The 22,501-nt window shown below is 34.6% G+C and overlaps 2 protein-coding genes across 2 annotated transcripts in view; both read right to left on the bottom strand.

Moving 5' to 3' along the window:
• The window catches only part of LOC129810066 (fasciclin-1-like), a 79,039-nt gene extending 70,265 nt beyond the window's left edge, over nucleotides 1-8,774 (bottom strand). Inside the window, exon 1 of the mRNA XM_055860314.1 lies at nucleotides 8,262-8,774. Coding sequence (XP_055716289.1) covers nucleotides 8,262-8,396 — 135 coding nt within the window. The 5' untranslated portion in view covers nucleotides 8,397-8,774. The remainder of the gene's footprint in view (nucleotides 1-8,261) is intronic.
• Nucleotides 8,775-18,849: 10,075 nt separating this feature from the next.
• LOC129810078 (elongation of very long chain fatty acids protein 4-like) lies at nucleotides 18,850-20,176 on the bottom strand. Its single transcript, XM_055860330.1, has 6 exons — nucleotides 20,066-20,176; nucleotides 19,886-19,991; nucleotides 19,657-19,822; nucleotides 19,384-19,555; nucleotides 19,179-19,306; nucleotides 18,850-19,109 (listed from the first exon to the last, which is right to left on the bottom strand). Exons 1-6 carry the CDS (start codon nucleotides 20,118-20,120, stop codon nucleotides 18,933-18,935), a joined length of 804 nt encoding a protein of 267 aa, XP_055716305.1. The 5' UTR covers nucleotides 20,121-20,176; the 3' UTR covers nucleotides 18,850-18,932.
• Nucleotides 20,177-22,501: the final 2,325 nt, after the last annotated feature.

The following is a 22,501-nucleotide window of genomic DNA, read 5'->3' as shown; positions in this document are numbered from 1 at the left end:
CAAAAGTTATTGTGCGCTGGTCATTAGTTAGAGGTTAACTACGCCGACAGTTTGTCCACATTCGAAAACACCGTTGAATCATTCTTTATAGCACATTTGCAAGTTCAAAGGTTAAAGAGATTCTAAAGAATGTATTTCTCAACCGAGTGGGGTCATGTTCAGTTCGTTGGAAAGGTCTTGGATATTCTAATAAGTCTGAACCAATTCCAATCGGTTATGAACCAGCAATCAGAGCATAATGAACTGATATATGTATGACTTTTATTCAAAATAATCTAAACTTTTTTGAGCAACTTTTTGAGTGTTTAGTAAATCGGTCCAAATCGGTTAACCGGCAAATGATACGAGAGTACTTTTGAGGTAGGGGGAGGTGGGGCTACTTTGAGCTGTGGGGCTAGATTGTTATACCACTTTTTCGCCTACTTCTAAATGAAGCTGGTCCTTACAATTATTTTATTTAGACCCACAATTATTTTGTCAATCCAAATTACATCATGTTAAAACCCATTTTCCATTAGAAATATGCGAAAAACAGTATAATAATGTAGCCCCACAGCTCAAAGTAGCCCCACCTCCCCCTACAGCATCGAAGTCACGAGTTCGAGAATTTCGCAAAGTATGGGACGCTTTGCTACCCCTTTTTACTCTGAGTTCCTCAATAAATTCTTGAAAAATTCTAAAATTTAGATTTAAAAAATATCTTAATTCTTATTATCTTATTTTTATTCCCCTCCAATACCATGCTTTTTTGGGGACTGTTCGAAAACGCGTAGTGCGATTTTTTTCATTTTTGGAAATAGTTTGAAGATTATCCAAGCGGTCATTTGGGCCTTCCTTATACGAAAATACAGTTGAATTATTCCTAATAATGTCTTTTCAAAGTTAAAGTTTAAAAAGGCTCTTAAGAGCACTTCTCTCAACCGAATGAGTTCTTTTGGTGCTCGTTGGAAAGGTCTTGGAATTCCCAACAAGCTTGAGCCAATTTCAATCGGTAATGAACCGGTTCATTACCGATATCTTATTTTTATCCGAAATTTAATTATAGGGTAAGATAGGATACTTTAGGATCATGTTGATTCTGCAATTTTGAGATCTTTTAAAATCAATTTTATTACTCTTAAAATTATTTTGTGGGATCTTTCGAGTGATTTATCAATCAGTTCAACAAATCGATTGAGAACCGGTAAACGGTAAAAGATGCGAAAGTTCTTTTGAGGTATAGCATCTAAGTCACGAGTTTGGACACTTCGCAAAGCCTGAGACGCTTTGTCACCCCTTTTTTGTGTAAAAATCTTAAGAAAATCTTCTCCAAGTGCATTCAATAATTCACTTGTACGCTTTGAGAGACCAATCGGTTAGGGATAAAAACTTAGGGCTTTCGCAGACCCACACATAAGTGAACATTGAGATGATTTAAAAATTCCTCGATTATTGCAAAGCATATCTTTCAACGAGTTACAATTTTTTTGTTGAAAAAGATTTTCTTGAGATTGCCACGCCTACTCGTCGTATATGATACCCTAATCAAAACTGGAATTATTAACTAGGTTTTCAGGTGGCGAGATTTTTGTCTGTAAAGATCTCTACACTTTGGGAGCAATTTTCGTCAAAAATTGCATTTTTGACAGAATTATGACAGAATTTTGACACAATTTTGACACTATATTGACGTTTCTACTTACACAACTGCAAGCAATTTTCGTAAAAAAAAACAATAATTGACGAACATTTCTCCCATTGTGTGGGCCATAACTAAAAAACAACCATTCAGCATCAATAAAGAACGTAGATTGACAAAATATAGTATTTCCTCTAATCTACATTCAAGGCAAAAATCTTTAAACTTTTGCTCATATAAAGTATCCCAATAAATCCTGAAATAACGTTTGCATGGTGTACACTTTTCTTCCAAAAATAGCTGTCCTTTGAAGAGTTCGGCCTTCACGCGATTTCTGAGTCAATTCACTAATTAATTAACACATTGAGATGGAACATCTTGACACAACAAATTTCCACTACACGAGACTTATTGCTGTATAAATTACAGCTCTGAGGCCGAATGTCAAATATTCGTCTACGATATGAATCGTGCCCAAAGAAAGCCTAAAAAAGCAGTAAATAAATAAATAGATCCTGTCCTGAATATTTCTAATGAATTTTAATTTTACAAAACACTTTTCCGCACAGGAAAATTTTACATAATTTAAAGTCACATATTAACACAATCTTTTATTTATGTAATGCATAAAATATTTCGGATATGTCTTTCACAGAAGAGAGTACATTAGAGCAAAAGTTGCTATAGTTGGAGATTTTATAAATGATTATATGCTTCTGTCCTAAAGGTTATTCCTCTCATAATATGCTTTTCTTATTCACTTCGATTGAAATTTATGACCAAATTTTTCTTATGCTGAGTGCATTAGCTTTCTCTCAGTGTCATTAAAGTAGAATAACAAAATGTTATTCTATCTGGAAAATGGGTCAGAAATTACCCAAAAACTCCATTATCAGAACCCTCATATGCCTAAATCGTGTTTTCATGCTTTAAGATCTACTAATTAAGATACGATTCTTCCTTCAATAGTGAATAATTTATGATGCCTTTTGAAACTTGTACATCGAGATGATCCTGCTTTCAGTGTTGGCCAAGTAAGACAAATATTTTCTTTCAAAACTGTGCCATGCAGAGCGTAGAATGGCTACAAATTGATTCTCAAACTCCTACACCAAACACCCCATAAAATCCCCCAAGCTCACAGAGCTGCTAAAGCATTAAGAAAAGTTAAACCTTTAAACGGTCACTCTCTTGGCTCAGCAGAATTGATAGAAACTTTCGCAATCAATTACAGGGGAGATGTTAAAAGGTAATGTAATCTGATTTGATATACCAATAGCGTCACGAAACTCCTACAAGACCAAGCAACGCTTATCTAATTGAAAAGAGCCTTTAAGTAAAGGACAGCACTCTCGGTAGGTGGTAGGATACCGCCCTACACTTTCATATAGTTCAAACGTGCAGTCATTAATTAGCAATTTACCAATTTTATTCCCAACTATGATATATTGGATTTTCATTTTAAATAAAGTTTTCGGAAATAGATAAAATAAATTAAATTAAAATAGATGCGATTAAGAAAGATTCACATAATTGAGGTTAATTAATGAAGATAAATCTGAAAATAGTAACATTTCCTGTTCTATAACTTTTATAAAATTTTTTAAATAACAAAAATGTGTTGTCTAAAAATACTTTAAAATCGATACTTGTTTTTTTAAGTACATTATTTTTACTTTTATTGCTTGAACTTTACAGAGAGAGAGTAAATCGCTCGATTTTTCGACCCCTAAAAATTCCACTTTCTATCTCCCGGAGACTACTTTTCCCAACATATTACCACGTTTCACATGATGACAGAAATGTCGTTACGTTGTTTGTTGGATTGTCCATCTGTCCATTACCACGCCTAGAGGCCAAACGGTTAAAAAATTGGAACATTTGTGGAACTCCCCGCCATGTCGGGCCTGGGACCATTAACATACCCTTCAGTTTCCCTCACTCCTCACTTTCCTCACCAAAACCATGTTTCTAGATTACTCCGAAACGCGTCGTACGTACGATTGTTTTTTTTTCGTCTTTGGAACAAACGTCAAATGAAAATCGAACGTCAATGCAATGGTCAAAACGCTACCTGAATAACCTTAGTTTGACGTTTATTCGGTTTCAAACGGTCCTTGCACACTACTGATTTAGGCGGACATTTCGTCCTTATACCAAAGTTCCGTTTAATAATTCCTAATAATAGTTTTTCAATGTTAAAGGTTAAAAAGGCCCTAGAGAGCGCATTTCTCAACTGAATGAGTTCATTATAGGCTAGTTGGAAAGGTCTTGGAATTTCTAAAAAGTCTAAAATCGGTTATGAAACGGATATGAAGCGGTATATATTTTCACTTTTATGCTATTTCGGGCGATGTTTTGAGTAAACTGTAAGTGATGTGAAAGTACTTTTGAGGCATAGTTCGATTATGTAAACTAAATATGAATAGGGTAGAGCCATCACTTGTACGTTATACACTTATGCACAGCTTGCAAAAATCTTAAATTCTTAACGTAATTGCGGGTGACTTTGACCCCATCCTGTTCGTAAGCTTTTCTTTACTTCAAAAAGAATTAAAGAAAAGCTTACGAACAAGAAGGTGTCACAAATTTTAGCAAAATAACAAAATTATTGATCACATCATATACTGATAATAATATGATTTTTTATGAGAAATTTCTCCCCAATTTCTATGTTCACTTCCAAGCGCACTAGACGCCAGGTAGGCCCCGGTACACTCAGGTGAGTGATAGAAGATTGGGTAACCAACCCCAGTGGGGAGTCACGAATTTGAGGCTAACGAACAAGGGATCTGGTCTTTCTAGAGAAGGTCGGGTGAGGGACTATCAACCCGTCCCCGTAAAAGCAAGATTGTTACGAAAATTCGCAAGGAGCCTCTGATCGGACGGACTTTTATCAGAGACATATGCTACGTTTCTGAAACGAGCTAAAGGAGAGTCGCCAGGACTGAAGGAGGTTAGTGCGAGCGGTCCGGTCCCTAAAAGGGACATTGCAGCCACCTAACTAAGTAAGTTTTAGGTAAAAACTTAAGATTTTTTAAAACTGTTCATTAGTGTATAACGTCCATAAGTAATGACTCCACCCTATGCAAATAAACAAAAAATTGTTGCACTTCGAACAGTTCGACGTACGAATTTATCTCTAATTTGGGTGGCATTTCGGTCCCAAATACTTGAATTTGAGAGAGACTACTATAATATAATTTTAATTGCATTAATTGGCAAATGTTTCATACATCAATTTATTAAGTTTAATTTTATTCACTCTTGTAAATTACGATCTAGTTAGACACATTTGATTATATATTTTGCTATGTGATATTGGCGAAATACGTGTGAAAATCTTCACTGATTCATTATTTCTCACTATTTCCATCTCGAAAGAATTGAATGAATTCATTTTCATTTTGAAATGAAAACAAACAAATTGTGCAGCACTTACTGATACAGGAAACCGTCTGACACTTTTCACTCAAAAATTTAATAAAAATACACCAAAATTTTCTTAACAATTTTTCATACGGTGTTGAAGATTTCTACACAATTTTGCAAACATCTGTAGACGAGTATTATTGAAAAACAAAAATTATTGTGCGTTGTGCATAAGTAATTTAAAAAAAATCAAAACATTAGTAGATATTAATAAGCAAACATACAAATTAAGCACAATGCCTTAGCACTAAACCCAAACATTTGGGGTATAACGTTTAAAATATTTTTCGGTAATTTACGTTTTCTTTATTAACTATGCAATAGGGAGTTTATAATTAAAAACATGTTTATCTACAAAAGTGATAAGTAAGAAAACTGACGTTTAAAAGCTCCCGTTGAGCTGAGACACACACCATAAAATTCAGTAATTTACACTCTTTCAAAGGATATAATTTTTTTCTTCATTTAAAGTTAAAATGACAATCTTTGATGGAAAAATTGATTGAAAATCAGGAAAGTGTAATTTTTATTGAGATGGAAATAAATAATTTACGACAATGCTTGTATTGCAAAACTTATCTTATAGTTATGGAGTATGCGTCTGAGCTAATTTAAGCAAATTGTTCGAACTCTAAGTTAGTTTGTCCGATATTCCGCGTTGTACCAAATTTATAATTTTAAAATAGGGTAATGGCTCATAATTTTGGACAGTCTGCTTATAAGCATCGAAGTTCCAAGTTTGAAGTGCGATATTTTCAATACTAATTGACATTTCTTGTTACTCTCTTTTCAGAAGGGTTGTTTAGAAACTTAGCAAGCTATTTATCGACTTATTTTTATTAAAATTAGTTTTAATACGTTTAAAAATGAATTGATATGTAGAGGTGACTTTGACTCTTATTTTGGACAACTTGTTTATTAATTTGTCCAACTTGGCTGTAAATTTGGACAGCTAATCCGCCTCAATAGGATGCCCATTGTTCTTCATTTCATGAACCAATCTTACCAAGTTCTCTTCCTGTTCATGTAAGGGAAACGTAGAATGTCACAGAAGCCCGGAAACTTTCCATATCATTCATTAAAGTGAGTTGACTTCGATACTCCAAGTACGTGCGGATTCGCTCATTCCCTGACCTTTCCGGGAGCCTTTCAGGACATTTCTCGCTACATCTCTTTCGTAGAGATGATGCTCCTTTGTTTCTCCAGGCATTTGTCCAACCTAGTCATCACAAAAGTAAAACTTCACGAAATTTCGTGAGAAAAACGCCTGTCCAAAATAAGAATCATCTCCTCACTGGTGAATGTCTTAAAAAATTTCCCATTTTTCACACGAAAAATATAATTCACAAGGCAAATCTCACTTCAGGTCAAATGTACAAATCATCAGTAACGTGAATCAACACAATATTCAATGAATATTCAATAATAGCACTCAAAAACAGCGAACAAACTTTGTTAGTACTTCACCAAAACTAAATAAGACTGAAGTAAGCCACGAAGTTCTGTCATATTTCTCGTAAGCAATTGCTCACACTGAATTTTCAACAAAGCAATTTCAACTGAAATCATATTCAAAATTTAACGTATTTAGTGTCAAAATCTTCCAAAAAGAACAAATATTTAAATAGAATTCATTATTCATCAAATATTGGAATAAAAATCCATCATTTTAATCAATTTATTTTTAGTGTCCAATGTTATCCTCAAAGTGTCCAAAATAAGAAACTGGACAAAATTATGAGCCTTTCCCCTAAAAGCTTTTTACAACAGTTGAAAGCGACTATGCAGCAATGCATCCTTTACAAGAAATGGAGATACCGGAAGTGCGGGTGATTTTGACACCCTCCTGTCCGTAAGCTTCTCTTTATTTCTGGAACTTAAGGATGATAGTCTTTTCCGATCCGATCTACCATGTCTCAACGGTGTGAACCGTTCTTAAACATTAGAATTAAAGAAAAGCTTACGAACAAGAGAGTGTCAAAGTCATTCACAGGGTCTCCCACACTTACGGTACAAAGAAAATGCAAATGCCCCAACGTGCTGATCCAACCGACACGATATGTACATAAATTTCAGAGGAAATGTTACACACTCTATCCCTGAACAGCTTTCCCTTTAATCTAATCCTGACACCTGGACATTGCTTGTTTTTTCTAAGAAATAAAATATTCCTTACGCCTGCTCTCCCCTACGCATCCCCCTCCCCTACAAAGCATCTCGTGAGAAAATCTCACCTTATAATATTACTTGAGTCAAAAATCGATATTTTTTCTCTCAGTGAACAAATCCTTTCTGACAAATTTCCCTTTCGCAACAATTGTATATAGCAAACGAGCTCTTCTAAAGCTTCAAATTGAAAAATGATTATATACAGATAATATGCAAATGTCTCGTTATATCCTCTCCCAGAGGATATACTCCGCGACAATTGATTCAAATGCGGTAAAAATTGTTGTTTATTGGGAAAATGTTTTAAATCCATTTAACTTCTTTTCTCAGGAGTAAGAAGAAGAAAAAAAATCCAATCAAGGTAACTTTTTCAATATAAGGACTTTTTCTCTCCATCATCCAGTTTTACTCAAAGTTAAAGCTATACCTTTAAGCTTACCGCTGTAACTCACATTTTAGCGATTACTCAATGGATTTTTGATTTTTTTTTTTTTGCCATTTAGATTGGAGTCACGTATTCTTTGGGGGATTTTATTTTCATTCTCATCCAAGATGATTTTGAAATATTGCGTTATATTGAGGATCTCTTATGGCCAAGAAGTAATTTTTCATTGGAAGAGAGCCTGGGTATCGATGGTAATTGCTCTTCGTAAGAAAATCCCATCCAACTTGCCACTTCTAATCATTTCTGTCGCACATTAAGTACTTCCTCTGTACAACGGTCAGAAACACGTTTTGATGCAATTGGACAATTATGCACTTGCACGTTCCGATGTATGCGTGTACTGGTATGTTGGAATCAAGTTCACGAACTATACCTGAGCCTAAGCGGTGTTACATGGGTGTGGAATACACATATGACCAAGCACATTTCCACCTCAAATCAACAAAGAACAGGTTTTACACCGTGTGACGCTTCAAAGTGCATAAATTTATCAATGATTCTAAAAGTGGTTATGCTATCTTTGGCATCCAACTTCACTTTTCAATTGAACTGGAAGTTGAAATTTGAAACATGGGGAATGAATGATATGTTTTGTACCTGAGATAGTTCTGGATCATCGCGGATTTTTTCCTCCAAAGTCAGGGCGTCCATTTGCGAGATGAGAGAAAACAATAGGGCTATTAACACTAAACCACGGGTCATCTTGAGATCTTGCCAAAGAACCATCGTCATACAATTTCAGTCTCAAAAACACTGACTTCTGACTCACACCAAATCCCAACGGAAAAATCCACCTCAAGACACTATTTTTCAATTTTTGAGAATAATTCCACATCCACTTAACAGCTCATCACCTCACAAACGACACGCACACTGTCACGGTACAAACCTCACTGAAGTCTCCGTATTGACTAACCGACTGAAAGAGTGCAAAACCAACGGCGCTAACTTAGTACACCACACTGGGTACGACAAGTCTTGGGGCATTTCTCCTCGCCGCATTGGAAGCTGACTTGTTCATCTCACACGCCAACGACCTTCCAGACCAAACTTCCAACATCCCAACACATCAAACCGCGTCAACTGGTCGCATCCGTTGTCTCACTTACTCTCCCATGCGCAAGCTTCCCATGGTCTGGAGATGAGAACAAGTGTCCGCTCAACAGACTGGAACGAAGGGGAAATATAATTTCTTCCCAGAGACTTCCACAATCCATATGTTCCCTCTCCAAATCACACAACAAGAACGACCGGGACTAAAGCATATTGGCGGGAAAAGGGACACGCTAGAGATTGCCAGAGCAGAACAAATGGTGAATATTCCCAATCATTGCCACTCACATACATTTTGGCGTATTTTATTGATATTGTATTCGAAATGATTTGCCGCTTCACGCGATTGAAACGGAAATAACGAGAAATGGAAGGAAATTCACAGAAATTTTACTGCTCAATCCTTTTTCGCCGAAACCTATGGAAAAATTACATTCATCTCGGAAAAGGAATTGGGGGCATAACGAGCATAACGATTTTCTCAAATGTTTGGTAATTTAACTGCCAAGTAGAATTAGAATAAGTCAGATATTAAAAATCAACGATTAGTCCGGATAAGCTTGTCCGTAGCTGAGGTTCTTTTAGGTAGCGGGTGTTTCAAAATGGCGGAAGAAACGTTTAGACTTACAAGAAGGGAACCGGAATTCATCGGGGAAATAGAGTCACTCTTGGAAAAACGACAATCCTTTCCAAAGCTTTCGGCTCGGTCTCCAAGCCTTCATCAGTGGTCAAATCAATTAGGAACTTCCAGAGTTTTGTCTCTCAATCTGTCTAGGGAAGATACAGGGCATAACAGAGGATGTGGGGGCACTCTATTAACAAAAACAATTCAGCTTTTCTTTTAAACAATTTGGCACAAATTTAAAAATTTCTCAACTTCTTCTGCTCTTGCAACTTCTTGTTTAGATACCATCTTTTGACCACTGAACACCATTTGTTGAAAACCACAAACCGATATCACTTACTGTTCATTATCGAGAAACGGTTATACCGTCAATATTTTAAAAGAAATAATTATTTCATTGTAAATTATAAGCTTGTCGGAGAATTGAGAATTAATCTTAATTAAAGCAGAGCATACCACCTCGGGAAGTTTTTCTTTATTTCTAAACTGCCTAGAAAAAGCATATTCCGGTCTATGCAAAATTTACCACTTTACCGCCACCTTCATAACCACTATCTGCCATTCTCAAAAACCTTTTATCTATATGTATTTGATTCAAGGATATAATATAAAGTACCTTCGCGCGACCGGTTCCTCGACTCGACCGGTAGAATTATTTATTTAATTTATTTATATTTGCTATTGCTTGCTATAATATTTAGCGTATGATCTAACATTAATAGGTCAATTATTCCATAAATAAGGTAAAGTACCCTCGAGTCGACCGGTTCCTGGACTCGACCAGTGGTCAATATTTGAATGTTTTAATCTACTAATGTTAGATCATACACCAAATATTAGTGCAAATATAAATAAAATCAATAAATAACTCTACCGGTCGAATTGAGGAACCGGTCGACTTGAGGGCATTTTACCTTAATACACTCAAAAATTGACCCACCGGTCGAGTCGAAGACATCGGTCGAGTGAGGGTACTTTACCTTATGTCCTTTAAAATAATTTAAAAGTTTAACATTTATCCTGGATTTTTACTTATTTTTTTCTTCAATTTTATTCAAAACGTAATAATTAAAAAAAAATCAAATGGAATATTTTAATTAAAAAATACCGCAACTGAAACTCATTTTAGTCATTTAGACTTAAAGGGATGGGAAAGCGTCCGAGGCTTTACGAGCCACCAGAATTCCCAGGAAGGAGCTATGCGTAAATATTCTTTTTCGCACATTTCTTGGTGCATATCAGTTTAAGCTCGATTTAAATTTGTCTATAAAACATGTTGAAGTTGAAAATTTATCAAGAAAATGGTATTTAAAAAAAATACATTAACCTTTTAATTTAATTTTATAAAATGGTATTGATACTTTCTCTAATTATTACTGATTGGGACTGATGCAGCTGATTTTGTAATTTTAAGACCTTTCAAATAAATCCAAAATTTTACAAAATTTGTTGAAAGGTGGTTGACTTCAACTTTGAATAATTCGAGATGGCCATTTAACCGATCGAATGTGTCTATAGACGGAAAGGACGAAATGTTCAGCAGAAATAACAACAAAATATACCCGAAATCATTGAAAACTCTTAAACCAATTTTGATAAAAATTAGAAAAGCCTTATTCAATTCAATTCAATTTATTAAATAATCAAGTAAGACAAGCTGTCCTCTGTACAATAATTGTCCCTATACAATTGACTATTGTCTGGGATTTAAGGAGTGAAAGGACAGAAAAAAATTTCAAAATTATGTAAAAATGTTTGTTAATTGTTTGTGTTTGTAAAACATCTAACCTAATAAAAAGTTCGCAAAAGTTTGTATTTTTTCACAAACATTGTTCGTGACATGATCACTTGACGAGCATTTTTTCGTTCCCTAAGAAATATTTGTTCGTAAATGTTCGTAAAATTTTGTCATTTGTTCGTAAAATTTTGTCATTTGTTCGTAAAATTTTGTCATTTGTTCGTAAAATTTTGCCAGACAAACAAAAATGTACGAACAAATGTTTATAAAGAACAAAAAAATGCTTATCAAGTGCGCATATTACGAACAAAATGTTTGTGAAAAAAATATAAACTTTTACAAACTTTTGTGGGTTACACGATTCACAAGATTTCGTACAAGTATTTCGTTTCTCAGTAGAAATTCAGAAACATTTAAGGGAAGTGTACCACGGATCGGAATGTTAGGAGACATGCTTCATACTTAGCTGAAAATAAGAGCCTCAAAATACTATTTGCTAGTTTTTTACGCTTGTTTTACTTACGGAAATTAATAATATAGGTTTAAATTGCAAGAATGCAGTGTGTTCTTCGAATCGATGTTAGAAACTCAACGAGAAAATCGGTTCTATAGATTGAATATGAACCAACATAATACATTTAGGGGAAACTGGGGCGCCACCAAACACGGGGTACCACCAAACACTGCGATTTTTTAATCGGATATTCGACTTCAGAGGATAAGACCTATAGGAATTTATAGGCACTATAGGGATGCTTGTCCACTGAAGGAATGGTCGAGATAGTCCAAGTAGTTTAGAAATAAAAATTAGTGTTTGGTGGTACCCCGTATGTGGTGGTGCCCCAGTTTCCCCTAGCTAAAAGTCATTGCTAAAATTCAGCGAGTTATTTGCAAAAAAATACATTTTATTTTGGAGTTCCGACACGCGGAACAACCTTCCGATCCGAGGAACACTGACGATCGGTGGTACATTTCCCTTATAAACAATTTTCGAATTTTTCTAAGCTAACAAAGATAATTTCGACTTAAGTCGAATAAGTCGATTTTTTGCAAAATTTCATTTTCTCGTTTTTTGGGTAGTCCTTGACATCCCTACCTTCCCTGTGAATATTATAAAGTTGGTGCTATTCGCGACTTATTCGTTTTATATTCTGAGCTGTCGATTTGCACAATAATTTTTGACATTGATGGTGACAAGATTTATGTTAATATGACCTTATTTCAGCGACAATTCTCACAAATGTACTATATCCACCCACAAAATGTGTAGTGTACTAATGGCTTCCAAAACTTCTTTCCTTTGCACCGGCTTAGCTAGAGAAACTTCTTGACAGAAAACTTTCTATAATTCAGTGAAATTTGATTGGAATGGAATTTCTCGGAAAATAGTATTTCTAATGCTCTACTTGTTTCAATAGTTTTAGTAGCGAATTTGTGGATTGAAAGAAAAAAATTCTACAAGAAATTCAATAAACAAAGTTTTAGAAAATTCCATTTCATGTGAATTCGAAAATATGTTGCTTATGCTTTTTCGTTATATTGCCATTTTGCAAAATCAAATTCATATTATTTATGTTTGGTACAAAGAGGGGTTTCAATAACCTAATAAAAGTTAATAGAATTACTCCTTTAGAAATGGTCTCTAACCAATTATTCATACTGAGAGATGATTTATATTCAGGGGGCACATTTTGGGAGGAATCCCAGGGAGAGAAAGACAATTGCATGTAGACACTCTGGTACTATTTATATCCCTCTACCCTTGGTGGCGTCGACTGTGAACTGTGATATGATTGTAGGTATGTCCTAGAGTTCGGCTGCCTCTAATTCTAGTGGCGACAGAAAGTCGCTGTTCCGAGGCACCCTTTTTATATGGGGAATCAAATTAAAATCACTCTTTAAATACGATGGCAAATTGTTGAACTTTGTACAAAAAGCCCTGAGGGGCAATTCTCCTGATGCTGATACCAAAACTCTGTGCCAAGCACAATGTAAACACTCTTTTATATTTATCGGTGTGACTCCAAAGTAATGTAATGTATGAGAAGGATTCTGCCTAAAAACACCTCTTAACTGCTGAATATTAAATTCATGTGATTAATTATTATCACGCCTTCCCAATGAAGATAAAATTGACTGGTAAATGATGTTCATTTGAGGGTTTGTTAGTTACACAGAAAAAGTGAACAGATTGGATTAAATCCTAACACTTTTGCTTAATGCTGTCTCTTCTGTAATTGTGCCCTCAATTAAAACCATTTCGCCAATGAATAATATACAACTTGTATGATCGACATTAGCTTTTCCAATCCCCGCAAACATTTTCCATCCCCTGAAAGTCCATAGAGTACCGGCCAGGGCTATTTTTGGCGCCATGAAGTCGGTGAACGCAGACGCCCCTCGAAAATAATTCATAGCATTCCTTCTATAGTTGTATTACCGTGATATGTATACAACTTCTATCCCTCAATATTCTTCAACTTGGGTATACGCAAAATTTCACATGCGTGTTTATTGCAATACCCTTCAATACCAGGGTTGATTTCATATCAAAAAACAATAACTATTCGCCTAGCAAAAACAGAGAAAAAAAAATCTTTTAAAAAATCTTACGAGACGGAATTGAAGGAAAAGTTATGCTGATTATGCTCTAAAAGGGATACAAATTTAATGCGATAAATATCAGAAAAATTTGTAATAGTTCTGTTTTTATTGCCTAGAAAAAAAAGTCTAATAAAAGCCCATTTTGATGCACGCATCGCTTCCCACGTGCTTTATTTCTGCATGCAATTTCGCAAAGAGTTTGTTTCTTTTTTTGCTCAATCATAAAAATAAACAAGGGGTTCTATCATGATATTACTTTGCAAAAGGAAATAGTTTTCTCGTGAGTAATATTAGGGGGGATGTGTAGAAACAAGGGTAAGATAGTATTGATTCGTACAAGAATTTAATTTTTTAGTAAGGCACTTTGATTAACTTAGGGAGAACCAATAAGAAATTACAAACCCTTCTTGATGACTCTTTTTGATAAAAAAATATTGGAAAAGTAAAAGAAAAAATAAGCAAAATCTTGTTATTGGATATTCAAATATTATTTTATAATTGAAAATCTTAACAAAATTCTTATATAAACAGTAGTAAAATGGTTAAATATGCAATAAATTCAAGTTTGTCTACAAATCCTACAAAAGCTTTGGTAAAGCGTCCCAATTTATCGAAATGCTTAACCTATTCCTTATCATGGTATTATACATCATACGCAAATTGGGTGATTTTAGATGATTTATTCCTGGGCAACTGATACTCGAATTGCTGTTGGGAATGTATTTTTAGTAACTTTAGTTCTTCAATTACTTGGGAAAAATATTCCGACAGAGATAAAAATATATTTTGTTATTGTTTTCTTGCTTCGCGGAAGGTCATGCAAAATTTTTGCTCAAAATGGCGGACGGAAAATTCGACATCCCGTCGAATTTATTAAAATTGGCCTCTTTCCTCTTTCCTCTTTCCTGATTTGAATTCTGGTTGCCAATTTGTGTTCTTGGATAGCTACTCTATCTAAAACAATAGAGTTTGTAATGAATTAATGCACAGAATTTAAATTCAGTGACCGTTAAGGCGTGTGTTTGAGGGCGAATCCCCGCGCCCCCATAATAGATATATTTTTTTTCTTTTCAAAAAATTCATCTATTAATCTTTAGGAAACTAATCCCAAAATATGAACATTCTATCTCAAATATTTCTGGTACATTGACTGAATGAGTTAAACTTTACGTCTACATAGGAAGAAATATTTTGTAAAATTGTTCGTAAATGTTTGTGAATTCCTACGGGGGAGTTACAAAATGCTCGTGAGTCGTATAACCCACAAACAAGTTCGTAAAAGTTTGTACTTTTTTCACAAACACTGTTCGTAACATGATCATTTGACGAACATTTTTTGTACTTTTACAAACATTTGTTCGTAAGTGCTCGTAAACACACAAAAAATGTTCGTAAAATTTTGTAATTTGTTCGTAAATGTTCGAAAAATGTTAAACAGGAAAACAAACATTTACGAACAAATGACAAAATTTTACAAAATTTTTTTGTGTGTTTATGAACTTTATGGATAAGAAATTTCCTGTGATAATTGGCAGAAACTTTGCATTTTCCATGACCATTCATGACCATTTCATTCTCACAAAACCATTATGAAATATGTTGTTTTTGTTGAAAGATCACATCTTCAAGGGACTAGGTCAAAATTGGTCTGAATGAATTAGGTTGATCGAATCTACACACGATCCACAGCACCCACTTTATGAAAGCTTCTTTATTAAATTTCACTCGGTACAGCAGGGCGGTAAATTTGACTCCCTGGATATTAAAATTGTTTTTTTCCTATTTGTATTAATTTTTGAGCATTATTATTATTTGGGTGGCTTGTGGCTCTATCTGTTCGATATTCTTTGGATTCCAAGCCATTGGGAAATGTAAAAATCTTTTCCAATTTGAGATTTAAGATTTGAACACGGAACCTTTGTGATTACGGTCATTTCCAACAGCAAGATGGTAAATTTTCTCACTTGGATGGTCATTTCTTTCATCCAAAGTACTAGGGAGAAGTGGCGCACCTTCGAATGCGGGGCAGCTTTGGAATTAAGATCTTTTTCCTGTGTTTACGAGTTAATGGAACTGAGCCATATCATAATGTAATTTAGCTTCTCAATCTGTTTGTGCAACTAAATTATATCATGATAAATTTCAATTTTATTTTAAAATAGATGAAAAATCCCAATTTCAAAGCTGCCTCAATTAATTCAATTAATTTTCTTCAATTCTAATATCACGCTATTTAATTATACATACTATATGCTTCCTTTACAAGTCGAAAAGTTCGAAATAATAAATCCTAAAGGAAAATGTCTGTGGAATGTGGTATTAGCTGTTTTATACTATCTTTTGAAACACTAGACTATAAAGACACGTTTGCGTTAAATAGTGAAAAGATCTATGAAAATTAGGAATAAATGAATTCAAACGATATTCAAATTCTTTTTATAATAATTCATTTGCTAGCCTTTCCGTAACCAAATGTTTCTGTTTTTCACAATACATATTTTACCTTGGAAAAAGAAAGGTTCTATAAATGAGGAAGAAATAATATACATTTCTAGAATATTTTTGTATTAGGGTAAAATAGGGCAAATCAATTTTTCGTAGATTTTCGAGGGTGCCAAATTTTTCTCGGATTTTCGCGAGACACTAAATTTTTCGCGGATTTTCGTAACACATGAAATTTTTCGCGTATTTTTAGAGGCTGCGAAATTTTTTGCGAATTTTCGCGGGACACGAAGTTTTTCGCAGATTTTCACGGGACACGAAATTCTTTGCGGATTTACGCGGTACACGAAATTCCTCGCGGATTTTCGAGGGTGCGAATTTTTTCTCTGATTTCTGCGGATTACGAAATTCTTCGCGGTTTTTCGCGGGATACGAAATTTTTCACGGATTTTCGCGAGACACAAACTTCTTCGCAGATTTTCATGCAACACGAAATTTTTCTCTCATTTTCGAGGAATGCGAAATTCTTCGCGAATTTTCATGGGACACGAAGATTTTCGCGAATTTTCAAGGGTGCGAAATTTTTTTCATACCTTCGCGTGATATGAAATTCTTTGCGAATGGTCGTGGGACACGAAATTTTTTGTCAGTTTTCGTAGGACATGATTTTTTTTCGCGGATTTTCGTAAGACACGAAATTCTTCGCGGATTTCCGCGGGACACAAAATTCTGCGCGGACTTTCGTAGGACACGAAGTTTTTTGCAAATTTTCGAATGTGCGAAATTTTTCTAGGATTTTTGTAGAACATGAAATTTTTTGACGGACTTTTTCGGGTCAGGAAGTTTTTCTGAAATTTCTGTAAGTCGTGAAATTTTTCGCAGATTTTCGTGAGACACGAAATTTTTCGCGAATCTTCATATGATACGAAATTTATTTACGGATTTTCGTAGGACACGGAATTTTTCACAGATTTTCGTAGTACACGATATTCTTCGTGAATTTTCCTAGGACACGAAGTTTTTTGCAAATTGTCAAATGTGCGAAATTTTTCTAGGATTTTCGTAGGAAACGAAATTTTTGGCGGATTTTTTCGTGTCAGGATATTCTTCGGGAATTTCCATAAGTCGTAAAATTTTTCACGTATTTTCGTAGGGCCCGAAATTTTTTTGTGGATTTTCATGAGGCACGAAATTTTTCTCATATTTTCGTAGGACATGAGTTTTTTCACGGATTTTCGTGAGACTCGAAATTCTTCGCGGATTTTCGTTGGCCACGAAATTCTTCGTGAATTTTCCTAGGACACGAAGTTTTTTGCAAATTGTCAAATGTGCGAAATTTTTCTAGGATTTTCGTAGGACACGAAATTTTTGGCGGATTTTTTCGGGTCAGGAAATTTTTCGGGAATTCCGTAAGTCGTAAAATTTTTCACGTATTTTCGTAGGACACGAAATTTTTTCGTGGATTTTCATGAGGCACGAAATTTGTCGCATATTTTTGTACGCCGCGAAATTCTTCGCGGATTTTCGAGAAACACGAAATTTTTCGCGTATTTTCGTGGGACATGATTTTTTTTCACGGATTTTCGAGAGACATGAAATTTTTCGCGGATTTTTAGGGGCTGCGAGAATTTTTGCGGATTTTTTCTGCTCAGGAAATTCTCCGGAAATTTTCATAGGTTGTGAAATTTTTCGCGGATTTTCTCGAGCCACGAAATTTTTCGCATATTTTCGCGGATTGCGAATCTTTTCTCATATGTTACAATTGTATATAAATATCATTCGAGTTTGCTACAATACTAATTTTCAATTAAGGAATCACACTTGTATACGCTGATCTAGGCTTATCACTGGTTTTCATATTGAACCAATTACAATATTATATTAATACAAAAATCTCTTCCATATCGAACAGCAAAAACGGAAATAAAAGGACTATGAATTTTTATAAGACCATACCGTTTATTAAACTTCAGGGAGGACCAAATCTTCAAATCACGCTATTCCCGGTATCTAACAAGATCTTTTATTGTGCCTCGCCAGATATAAACTTTTTATTGCTAAAAGCTATTAGAAGACCATATAGGCCACAAATACAATCAATCGATTCCGTAATGAAACCCTCTGGGCATTTCTAAATGTTGGTGTTCTCATTAGTTCATGTTGGCTAGTAGGGCTAGTAGTAACTAAATACATTGTGGTTAAATTAACAATACCAACTGATTTTTCATGTCGATGACCACTGACCGCTTACATTAATGAATTAATTTTCCCAAAATATACATAAGTGCTTGCTCTTTCACCGTTCCTGAATAACTTTAAACATAAATAATATTTTCTTGAAGCAATATGTATGTTTTTTTTTGTTAATCTATCGATGTTTTTTTTCTGAGGAAATGTTTGTATAACAAGATTATTGGAAAACTTTTAGCAATGTACATTCCCACCATAAACTTTCAGTACTTTTGTGTTTATTTTACGCTTCATGGGAGATAGTGAAGCCCACAAGTACAACGCTGAAGAAATTTTGCCAAATTTGCAACTATTCTGTTGAATTAATTTCCCATAGAATTACCATATTGGAATTTAATTTTCTACTCTTAATGAGTTTTTGTATAAAAGCGTTAAGTTCCTTGGAATTTTGGTAACCGCGCACAGTGGTTTTAGGTCGTGAATGTTGATAGAGGAAATTTTTTATGAAAATTCACCAAGGGAGGTAGTATTGGGGTGTCATTAAACTTCCATTTGGGAGTCATTTTTTTATTCACTAATTACACTTATATATATTTTTCTTTGGTGGTGGTACCCTTTACGAGATCTTCTTGTGCTTTGTCCCAGTTGAATATGCTTTCATGTAGAAATGCGTGAAGAGGAAGATAAATATGACGACATAGATGATTTCTGTGATGCTGTACCATTTTGGGTAGAAGGTACAGTTCATCTTCATTGAGACAAAATGAACGTAGACGCCGAAAAGGAATTGTGCCTGCAAGAAATGATTTTTTTTTTAGAAAAAAGGGTACTTTTCGATTTTATTGCACTTTCAAACACTCACTAATTGCAGTATCGTTAAGTATTTCTTCCACCAAAGATATTTTGCCACCTTGGGACCAAGTAGAGTTAGTCCATAGTAGAGATACATAACAACATGAACTCCAGAATTTATGATGATGGTTAGGAAACCTGAAGTGGTAAAAAAAAGAGATACTTAGTAGTTTGAGGTTCCGCAAGATAGGGCAGAAAAAATGTATTCTTTTTACTGTTTCCAGTCGGGAACCATTTGACACGGATCCAAATGAAGAATACTATACTACTGTGATGGTAGATATGTAGAAAGCTCAAGTTTTGCTCCTTCTTTCTCAGCACGAAGAATACCGTATCAAAAAGCTCAATATATTTTGCAATATAGAACAACCATGAGATATTGGCCAACTGAAAGAATAAGGATTATGTTGCTCTCTTCCGGCGTAGATTTTCTAAATTTCCCTTGCCTCCCCCCTTAGGAGGAGGATCCAACAACAAAATTAAATTACCCGCATCTCCAAGGGATCCCTATTGTTCTTGGCATTCTCATTGCAGAACAATCCGTAATTGAGGGCTGTTGTACAAATGACAGTTTCCAGTAAAATGTAGGCATTGACAAGGGCCACAAGGAGATTGTAGATGAGAATGAGTCCTTTCAAATTGTACGCTGGTCGACTGAAAAGATGCCTAATGGTAAAATCTCAGCTGGAGCAATAATTCTTTTCGATCAATAGATACTTTTTCATGTATTCAATGCCTCGTCGGACAGCCCAATTGTAAATGGCAACTGCTGCTATCACAGTATATATTGAATCCACAAATGCCCATCCTTTAGTCCTGCTATCTAGTAGGGGGTAAGGATAATTTTTGGGGATTATTTTCCCAAGGTAAAACGCACCAAAAAAAATGTTTAAGAACCTGCTAGCTTATCCACATAACTGTATTCATCGTACATTTTCACTAAATAATCCATTTTCTTTGATATATACCAGGGCACACTTTAGCACACTTAACACTTCCCACTTGTAATCCAAGAGACAAACTAAAAGGTAGGCACTAGTTGGACTTCTATATATACGGAAAATGCGGATATGTCCAGAAGAAAGTATCGCTATGTGTGTTCTTACCCTCAATTTCTTTTCTGGCGTCTATCCGACACCTCCAGAAAAAAAAGACATATAATTGACCAACTTATGTAAATTCCCTAATTAATTTCGGGTAGAACGTATATAATGCATAAAGTCTTCTCTTAACCCTGGCTGGTGTTAATAAACAATGAAATATGCAACAATAAACCTATTTACATTGAGCTCCAAAAATTAAACCAAAAAACGCAACAAATGGTTCTTAAGAGATAATCTTTTCTCCTAAATCCCTTTTATTCAACTTTTATCACTCTTTTAGCCTACATCCTTTTCAACCTGTTGAAATTTATGCCATACCTCTTCTGTGGAATTCATCAGGCAGAACAAAAAAAAAAGAAGTTTCCTATTTGAAGAAACTTTTCATCTTCCCTCTCACACTATAAATTTTAAGGGGTTCTATTTCAATTTCCTAGTTGGTCCATTGATTTAATAACTCTATATAGTCACCTATATGTACAACATGTTACGCAATATTGATTTAACCCCCGACGGGCACAATCTCTCAAATAGCCTATCTTATATCCTATTAATAGCCATATACCAAGGTGGAAACCATATATTCAACGATGTGTGCTAGAAAATCCCTATTTGATTAAAATTCTATATATAGCCTTAAGACATCTAGCCATATTCTATATACCGTCCGAGACAGTTTTCACAATTTTTTTCATATGATGAGCTTTGAAAAAAAAAGTCTTTTAAATGCTAACAATTAAGTGACAAAGACCGGTCAACCGCAAAAAGAATTGTCTACTGAATTAAAAGCAACATATCATAATTTTAAAAATATCAATGTGCATTGTCTGCAATAATATTCTTCAATGTCAAAGTTTTTTTTAATCCTGAAATATAAGGTTAAATATTAAATGCATTCAGTTCATTGAACTAAAAATATCAAACTTATTAAAATTTCCTTTTATTTCATGATTTCTCACGCCGACCTTTCACACTTTCACGGAAGTCTGTGAAAGACTCTATTTATAATTGCATAAATGTATATATATCGTCGGTTGCCTCAGCAACTGTGCTAACTGCATTTTTGCGATTTTCAGGTTTTTGCATATTCTGATATTACTGAATTTTCTCTATTAAACTACGTTATTTAAAAAGTTTAGAATTTTCTCTATACAGAGATATTTTTCCGTGAAAATGTTCTAACTGTACTATAGTCACAAAAATTTCTCTGCAACTGCGCTATCTACCAATTTTTCTGCAGTTAGCATAAAAATACACTGAAAAAAGGCGCAATTTTTTTTTGTCAGCAACTGTTCTATTTGCAGTTTGTCATTTCTATCCATCACGACTCTCCATCAAAACAAGGTAAACGTTTGCGATTTGTGATTGAGTTTTTCGCGATTGTTGTGCAGGTGAAAGCAAATTAGTGATTTCGGAATTGTAAGTCTTCGTTTCATTTGTTTCTTTGTAAAAATGCTTATTAATTTACTTACTAAATTAGGATTTTGTGAGAGAAAAAAAACAGGAAAAATGTTACGCAGGAAGAAAAATCATAAAGCAGCTGATCCACGTCCAAAAGAATGCAAGAAGGAATGGAAGAAGTATCTACATTGCGGGGAAGGCGTTCTTGGGCGATCTACGATCGGCAGATTCTTCCAACACGGGGTATACGATAACCTGGCTGAATTGTAATAAACATATCCCGATACGATTAATAATAATAATAATCAGGATGAACCAGATTCATCTCCTCATACTCTCATTCATGTAGTCGATAATTCGCAAGAGATGTTCACGAGTGAACAGGGTTCATCTGACCAGCCTGAAGTCAAAAATGAGCCACATATTTCAAACGATAGATCACAAAATTCTCTGAATAGTCACCCTGGAGCAGAAATTTTCACAGCAGATGTTTTATTAAACGAAGGTAAGAATATGACTATGATTTTTTATTATTAAATTTTCAATAAAACAGGCGTTTTTTTAAATTTCTAATCAAATTCTGTTGTTTCTGATCTTTTTCAGTATTTTTATTTTAGAAAATCTTGACATAGCGTGTAAAAAAGAGATCTCGTCCAGAATCATGGATCCAAAATCGACGCATAAAGTACAGGAAAGCTGGAATGTAATATATAATAACAGCTAACGGAGAAGGAAAATAAAATTTTCATACACACAGAAAAATTTTGACTCTAAATTTATGAACTAGGACCTAGGAATTTAATTTATTTGAGAACCTGGGAACTTAAATTGG

The sequence above is a fragment of the Phlebotomus papatasi genome, chromosome 1, assembly GCF_024763615.1.
Source record: "Phlebotomus papatasi isolate M1 chromosome 1, Ppap_2.1, whole genome shotgun sequence".
NCBI lineage: Eukaryota > Metazoa > Arthropoda > Insecta > Diptera > Psychodidae > Phlebotomus > Phlebotomus papatasi.
The sequence above is the reverse complement of the archived record's forward strand: the minus strand, read 5'-3'. Positions and strand labels throughout refer to the sequence as shown.

What these genes read in the sequence shown, in the direction of transcription:
- LOC129810078 (XM_055860330.1), bottom strand. Translation starts at nt 20,120, where the DNA reads ATGGATTATTTAGTGAAAATGTACGATGAATACAGTTATGTGGATAAG. An exon ending in GGGATCCCTTGGAGATGCGG is followed by an intron (nt 19,556 to 19,656) that starts GTAATTTAATTT and finishes TTATTCTTTCAG; the next exon opens with TTGGCCAATATCTCATGGTT. An exon ending in ACTTAACGATACTGCAATTA is followed by an intron (nt 19,110 to 19,178) that starts GTGAGTGTTTGA and finishes CATTTCTTGCAG; the next exon opens with GCACAATTCCTTTTCGGCGT.